At 39.9% G+C, this 8,602-nt stretch overlaps 1 protein-coding gene across 1 annotated transcript in view; it reads right to left on the reverse strand.

Annotated features, from left to right (window-relative positions):
- Positions 1-8,294, reverse strand: part of LOC124546025 (brachyurin-like) — a 184,638-nt gene extending 176,344 nt beyond the window's left edge. Inside the window, exon 1 of the mRNA XM_047124999.1 lies at positions 8,198-8,294. Coding sequence (XP_046980955.1) covers positions 8,198-8,270 — 73 coding nt within the window. The 5' untranslated portion in view covers positions 8,271-8,294. The remainder of the gene's footprint in view (positions 1-8,197) is intronic.
- Positions 8,295-8,602: the final 308 nt, after the last annotated feature.

An 8,602-nucleotide genomic window follows, 5' to 3' on the forward strand; every position in this document is an offset into this window, starting at 1 on the left:
TTAAACATAAAATTAAGTTTTAAATGAACATGTCCGGGCAATGTAATAAGTTTGGTGTTTTGTATTTCTGAACGCATATTTTGCGTTGCTCTTGGTTGTTTTCAGTATTCCTTCACCGTCTCCCCCCCCCCCCCCCCATCTATGCTTCATAATAGTCTAGAATTCACCACAACTTTCAGAAAAGGAAAATTTATTTGAAGTCCGCTTTTCACTATGGTCATGGACTTGCGATTTCTGTCTTCTCGCCACTGATTTTTAGTCATATGGAAGTTCTTTTCATTAAATGAGTTGCTGGTCGAACTGAAAATATGTATGATATAAACGTAAGCAATTTCGATTGGGAGTTGTCGTTTGTGGTCTTCTGCTTAAACAAATCTAGTCGTGTGCTGTATTTTTATATAAAGTCCAGCATATTCATTCCGTAAATGACAGAATTCATTGTGTAAGTGATTTCCATCCAGGTTGAAATTAAGCTTGTTTGTACCCTTTAAAACATACTGCCATTGAAAACGAAAATCGTCTTGACCTTTAAGAAAAAATCTCGTAATCAGATTCAACAAACTGTTCTTAGAAAAGCCGAAGTTTTGGGATAAATAATCAGTATAATGTCACAAGAAAGATTGTGCATCATTTTCAGAACGCATATTCTGTGGTTTTAGTGTTTCTTCTACGACTTCATAAACTTCCTTTCCTAAGAATTTTTCTTGTTTTCTGCTCTCTAGCTTGCTCTTAAGGATCCTTATCAGTCTATCCAGCTCAACAGAAGTAACTGAGCTGTTTTCCAGTTTTCTAATACCAGTTTCAAACAGGAGCAAAATATACTGCAGAAAACGTAGATAGCATGTAGGAAATGAGTGTTCAGTTTCTTCAGGCTCGTGCTCCACATTTGATGTAATAAACTGCCATATCAATCTTGAACACACTTCCTTGCCCTTTGAAATAAAATATGACTTGTTGGCTGGCCATCAATACACAATTCTGTCAATTGCAGGAAGTAGCGCGTGCCATCTTGTACATGCATGTTGTAACGTTTCGTTAATCTCTATATGCACAAACCTTGGAAATTCCCTCAGTGACTGAAAATTTGATGCATAGGAAAACAAATTCACTGTATATTTTGAGAAATAATGCCTCTACATCACAACGAAATGTTTTCTGACAGTGTTTTACGCTATTATTTATGACACGGCAGTTGCAACACTGTATGCATTTACTTGATTTAGGTGAAAGCCATTAGATTCTGTAGTGTTGCATATTGCATCGAAAATGTCTTTGTCAGTTTCTTTAGAGTCTTCATAAAAAAATGTAGCAATATCTGACGTATCCCGTGGTGGCATCCGGCCGCCCTCCGCCACTAACATTTCCAAACTCTACAGTAACATCCCAGACCCAGCAGTCGCTGGAGCGGGATCCAGATACAGCAACGACTCACGTCCGCATCGCTCAGCGTACTGCGCTAGGCGTCGTCCACCAGCATGGCGCGTCACCAATAGGGTAAGCACACAACACGCCATCCGAGCCGTCATGAAATGAGATAAGCCGCGCAAGGATTTGAATGTATTTGTGACATCAAGGTAAAAGAGACGTCGAGTTGAAGTCTTATTACCTTCACATGCAAATGCTGTTGTCGACATGGTTGCGGATATTCCAGATAGAACACTATGGGTTTTCAGCCTCTTAATAGGACGTGAACGCTTTGCTTCTAGCTGTGCAAATGGGTGTTTGACAGTTGTTGCATAGAGGGCAGCCCCTGTGCACACTGCGGAGTCTGGTTCGCCCTGCATCATTTGGCATCAAACGGGGACACTTTAGTGTTGTTGTTTTTTTTTCTATGTGGAGCGTACAGGAAGCGAAGTGCTATTTTTGGGAAAAAGGGGCTGACATGCACTGTACTTACGGGGCACCGGATGGAAATGCTCAGGCTGACCAACGATTGTACGTTCGGAGGTTTCCGAATCGACGAGTGCCAAGTCCATGCACACTTACTGCCATCCCCATGTCCCTACGAATGAGAGGTTCACTTGAGGTACGTTTTACTGTCACGTTCTCGTAGTGGCACATATGCATTCAAGGCCATTTCGAAATTCCGTGTACTCAGCTGCGAACGCCTGACGGACGCAGTCGTCAACGCACGTGTGTCACCATGGCTTGAAGAGGGCGCATTGCTGGAAAGCACGCCCTAAACAAGATCGTGGTGTGTTGCCCGGAAAATGGGTGCAAGCCATTCCACGATTTGGCTTGTGTACCATGAAGATGATTTCACCCCTGCCGCTTTCGGAAGATCAAGCCATTAACCCAAACGGTTTTCCACGTCGAATTGAATTCTGCCAGTGATTTCTGCAAAGGTGTGCCACTCACTCGGACATTCCGAACGCTGTACTTTTTAGGGATGAAGCGTCCTTTACCCGAGAGAGTATTTTCAACAGCCACAGTCAACGCACGTGGCGTCGGGAAAATCCGCACGCCGCCTTTGTTCATGACCACCAAGATTACTTCGCTGTCAAAATTTGGACTAGCTTGGTAGACGATAACCTGGTCAGTCCATACATGATCCCCGAGACTAAACGCAAACAGATTTTTCTCAGGCATAGGTAGTCCTCAGTATTAAGAGTATTCCGTAAAACAATATCAGAATTTAATAAAAGTATTCTTAAAAGGAGTAGTAGATTCACACTTGCCGACTCCTATCAAAGATAAGTAGCAGCCTTGCAGTTTGATTAATAACGAATGCCGAATTAAATTTATTCAAATAGTTCAAATGGCTCTGAGCACTACGGGACTTAACTAAGGTCATCAGTCCCCTAGAACTTAGAACTACTTAAACCTATCTAACCTACGGACATCACACACATCTATGCCCGAGGCAGGATTCCAACCTGCAACCGTAGCCGTCACGCGACTCCAGACTGTAGCGCCTAGAACCGCTCGGCCACCCCGGCCGGTTAAATTTACTCCTGGTTATCGAGTTATTAGTAAACTTACAGTTTGATTAGCAACCAATTCGAGATAAAATTTGTCCCTGGTTATCATCTTATAGTTATTCAAAGTCACTTCCACAATATTTATATAGCTTTATGCAATGTTATATAGTTTTATGCAGGTCATATTCAGCTGTGAACTTCATGAACTATGTCTTGTTTTTAGGAACTGCTTCGCACTGATGTACAAACATACTTCGACTGATAGACAGAGGGGAGGAGGACTTACGAAAGAGGGTTGTACATCACGTGCTAGTCACGCTAATGGCGTCACACTTCTCTGAATAACTCCCGCACAAGAAAGAGACTACTCTTCTTTCACTCAGCTTGAGACAAAAGTTCTCTCGCTTCCCACGCCCGGGTTCCCGGGTTCGATTCCCGGCGGGGTCAGAGATTTTCTCTGCCTCGTGATGACTGGATGTTGTGTGATGTCCTTAGGTTAGTTATGTTTAAGTAGTTCTAAGTTCTACGGGACTGATGACCATAGATGTTAAGTCCCATAGTCCTCAGAGCCATTTGAACCATTTTGAGCAAAAGTTCACATTTCTTTATTTTGCAGGGTGCATACACAAAAATAGCTACTGTGTTGATTTAGTCTTTATTAACGAAAGTACAGTTTAAACGCTGCAACGTGTACGCAATAAAGAAGTGAATAAATCCTTCCAGCAGATATCGGCAGTTGATACTGGTCGTTTGAATCCTCGCAAATTGTAATTCTTCGACTTTCTTCGTAACAGATGCTTTTATGGATAAGAATGTGCCTTACTAGAAACCGATGACGAAGTGTAGTGAAATGGCACAATCAAAATACATTTTAAAAAAAATGTTCAAATGTGTGTGAAATATTATGGGACTTAACTGCTAAGCTCATCAGTCCCTAAGCGTACACACTACTTAACCTCAATTATCCTAAGGACAAACACACCCACCCATGCCCGAGGGAGGACTCTAACCTCCGCCGGGACCAGCCGCACAATCCATGACTGCAGCGCCTTAGACCGCTCGGCGAATACCGTGCTGCTACATTAATATTTCATTCAGAAGATCTCTGTTTTTACACTTTATGATCATAGCTAACATTGTTTGAGGTACTGCGACAATAAATGAGTTGCAGATTAGTCGCTTCTAATGCTGTTAATCTCCAGAAGATAAAAACAAAACGAACATGACTAGAACAATCACAGAATTTAAATTAGGCAATAATCACAGATATATCCTTACAGGGAATAAGAAGTAACATCTTCAGCAAAGAGCTAATTTGAGACGAAATACATACAGATTACAACATATTGAGGATCCCGAATGCTAGGCAATGGACTACAATGTGTTTACCTGCAGCTGCAATGGCCTACTCGATACTAAGTGCTGTTCGGTCGTATGAGAGACACTCAGTGTTCCTCTGACTTTACTGTTGGTAAGTTAACTGCACTCAGTCAAAAGTGCCAGATATTTCGAAACTGCGAGTGCCAGAAACTACCTCTCGCGTATACATTTCATCTTTCCTATTATTCATAGGAGTAAAGTTTCATTTCACGCATCTGAGTTGTTACTTTGCAACCCAAAATTAAATTTCAGTAGCTGTACTTTCACTAGTAATGTCCATTACCGGATATCGCTTATCAGTTCGTGATGCAACCGTTTGTAATTCTAGTAGGCAGAGAACTACGCACAGAGAAGTCTTAGCTTATTTATATTAGGGGAAGTAAAATGAATACGAGACAGTTGGAAAAAAGTAAGTGAACTGTTTTTTTATTTAAAAACAGTCGCTCTAACTCTTGACACGTAAATCGCACTGTGACACAAGATCCAGGCGTGCTCTTCTTTGTCCGAAGCAAATCGACTGGCCCACGTGTTGCTAAGGTTGTTCCTACTACGCGGCACAACGTTTCAATTTTGCACGCCTGGGTACAATCATGGTTTCGTAGGCAGCCACAAACATTTCTCCATGAAGGTACTTACACTCTTGTTTCACAGTCGGATAAATGTATTAACAGATTTGGCGACTACTTTTGTAATAATGAACAATTTACTTTCATTTCTTCCGTCTTACTCATTTACATATGACTGCCAACGAAAATGGACTTCTCCATAGCCCTACTAATAGAATGCCCACACTCATTCTACTTAACTACTCCGTTTATTCGGACTTAGCACTTCTCATCTTAATGGGGTATTACACGCAAAAATACGTCATCCCGATCCGAGAACGTGATACAAAGCACCTAAAATAAACTTGACGTCTGTACCCTCTCGCTCTGGCTATAGCAATAACGTTATTTATAAAATAACAATTTCTTGGCTTTAGTCACGTTTTTTCTAGTATTCATTGACATCGGGTGTTTTGTCAATACTTGCAACAGCAGATGCCCAATTGTTAGTTATACATATACACCACAGCTTTAAATCAATAACTGAGTGTTAGGTATCTGCTGATATATGTAGACATATAGACGTCCAGCATTTATCAACAGGATGCGTTTAGACAAATACTGTTATCACTGTTATCAGTAGATGCCTAACACTTATTTATTGGTTTGTAACTCTAGGCTGTATATAACAGTTGGGCATCTCCTGATGACAGCATGTTGCCAAAACACGTCAGTCAATGAATATTGGATAAAAAAAACGTGACTAAAACCAAGAAACTGTTATTTCATAAATAGTATTATTGCTGTAGTGAGGGGGTACAGACGTCAAGATTGTTTCAGGTGTTCCGTATCGAGTACTCAGGATCGCCCTGACACGTTCTTGTGTTTATTACCGCAGGGTTTCGCATAGTCCCTTCAGGAATTCCACGCAGTTCCTTTGAAATGCATACGGTCGATTTTCTTATCTGTCCTACCTTAAACAGAGCTTGTGCTGCGTCCGTAATGACCTCGTAATCGAGAAGACGTTAATTCTCACCTTTTCCTTTTTGTTCGAACAATGATTTGTAGTCCAATTGCAACTATCCTTTAGTATCGCTACGGTCAGTAGCATTATTCAAACTTGTACATGTTCCATAAATTCATTGAACGGTGCACATTAACAAGTAATATTTCTAGACAGGGGCAATAACATCCGGAATATAAACACAGTCTTGGACAGATGGATACTGCTATGAGGCGAGGAAAACCACAGAAGCATGACGTAGAGGGTCATTTAATGATTAGAGACGCAGGCAGGGTGATAGCTTTGAGCATTTGCTCTGGAGTCTAAGAACATTTTGTGAAGAAACGGTGTGTACTACGCCATTACTGTGCAATTTAAAACTAGAAAATAAAAATGCAAACCAACCTACAGTCGTTGACGTACATTTTCTACTGAAAATATGCACGGAGTGAAATTTTGATACAATAATCTGTGTACTGTCAGTATGCAAGTAACGGCAGTGTGGCGTCCGAGTACGATTAATTCTCATTCATATGTATTCGTTAATGAGCACTAGAACTGCGAAGAAAACGTGAGACTCATTACTCACCACAAAGGCTGACAGTTGTTCAGAGAAGTCTTCAACATGCAGACACGTACAAGCGTGATTATTTATTCAATTACACAATATGTTTCATAGGAACGAAAGCACGTTTTAAATCCAACCTCAGTATTTTCTTCTCGAAAAGTCCAATACGCGCACCAATTTTTCATTAAACACTAGTATAAATGACAGAATGTTATTACTGCTGTTAAAAGTAAATATGTTGTTCTACTAACAGTGTTAGTATCAAATACGAACGTTTATATGCTTACAAAATTTAAGCGACTGTGTTTTTTTATAATCTGCGAAAGAGGCACCATGTAATCATACACCTAAATGTATCACGTATACATAAACGTGACTCGATCTGTATTATTTGGGGAAATACCATACAGATAATCTATTGAAAGAGAACCTAATCGAGAAAGTAAACTCCATAAATATAACTTTTCAGTTAACCTTTGACATCTAATAATGCGCCGCTCTAAGTGCCACGCCTTCTATCATGCGTCTCGTAATATTAAGACGGCGTTCTATAGATATCAAGTGGAGTTGGTGATCGGTTTTTAGCAAGGATTCATTATTCCCAGCAGTTGTTGCGCAGTAATCAGCATCCAAAGCATTCATTATACATTTACTGTACTTATCAGATGTGTGTTGTTTTCAGTAGTCTGTAGGACATACTTGTACATGCTGCATTCTTTCTTCTTAATATACAGGGTGGTTCATGAAGATATGCAAATATTTTAATACATTATCCTACCAGTGAAAGTAATGGAAAAAGTTCATAATAAACATAGCTCCGCAAATGTTTAGTTACGGAGTTAGGCTTATAAAAGATTTTGCCTGAAATTTAGCAACTTTGCTAATATGAAGCCATCGCAAAAGTGTACGAGGTTAAAGTAAAGCATGATTTCCATTTATTTTGTTGTTATTGATCTGATTAATCTAATAAAACATGTCCCATACGTATATATGCAGTAGTTTTCTAGAACATCCAGAGAATCAAAGGTTATTACACAAGTAACCTGTTTACTCTCTATTAACAATGTAGAAACGTTCATGTCATTGTTGGCAACCGTTAGTGAGCTGTTTCAGTCGTTTCCTAACCTTGAAACGATTTAGTTTTCTGTATTGTTCACTTCCTCAACACTGAGCTTTGTTTTTTTCTGGTTTTACATGAATTCACGTCTGATATGGTATTAATAGAAGCAGTCTGACACACTTCATACAGTTTCAGTTAACGTTATCGCCATAATTTTTCCAAAATTAAACTTTTCAACTTGTGTTGAAAAATTTGTGCAATTGTCTGGAATTTAAAAAGAAAAAAAGTGGACCAAGTAGTTAATAAATTAAAAATTTTACGAAATTCGTTCTATGCTTCTCTGGATGTTCTGGAAAACAATTGCAGAGAAACGTCTGGGACATGGTTTATTAGATTCACCAGATGAATAACAACAAAATAAATTAAAATCGTACTTTACTTTACCCTCGTACAGTTTTGCGATGGCTTCATTTTAGCGAAGTTGCTAAATTTCAGGCAAAATCTTTTGTTAGCCGTAACTCCGTTAACTAAACATTTGCGGGCCTATGTTTATACGAACTTTTTTCTTTAGTTTTACTTGTAGAATAAAATATTAAAATATTTGCCTATCTTCGTGAATCACCCTGGATAGATCACTTCAAGATAGGGAAGCGATGCGAAATTTAAAGATTTGTGACGTGAAATTCGACACAAGTGACGTGACTTCCGTTTGATACTCACTTAGGTTATAGGTACACACTGTCGTCAGAGCAAAGATCGCCAGAGAGACGATGAAGAAGAGTCGTAGCGCCATCTCCGCAGATGCTGTCCCTGTAGGTGGCAGTCGCCGACTGGGCTCTGCTCTTATCGCAGCGGCATATTATCATATACACGTCGTCTCACAGCCTTCCTGCTCTTACCACAGCCTCCCTGCGCTTACGAGGACTCTCGACCTATCCTAATAAGGGAGATACAGTTTTGGATACCAACTCTTATTACAACGAAGTTTACCGTGTCACAGCCCGCATGAATGTCCGCCAACGAGGAAAAATACACAACAATAAAGTAAAAATTGCGATCTTGCGATTCTGCACCAGAAACTGAACCAAAATGCCATGTATTTCATCCAGGCACATTTCGCTAAGA

This window comes from Schistocerca americana, chromosome 8 (genome assembly GCF_021461395.2).
Source record: "Schistocerca americana isolate TAMUIC-IGC-003095 chromosome 8, iqSchAmer2.1, whole genome shotgun sequence".
NCBI classification, from domain to species: domain Eukaryota; kingdom Metazoa; phylum Arthropoda; class Insecta; order Orthoptera; family Acrididae; genus Schistocerca; species Schistocerca americana.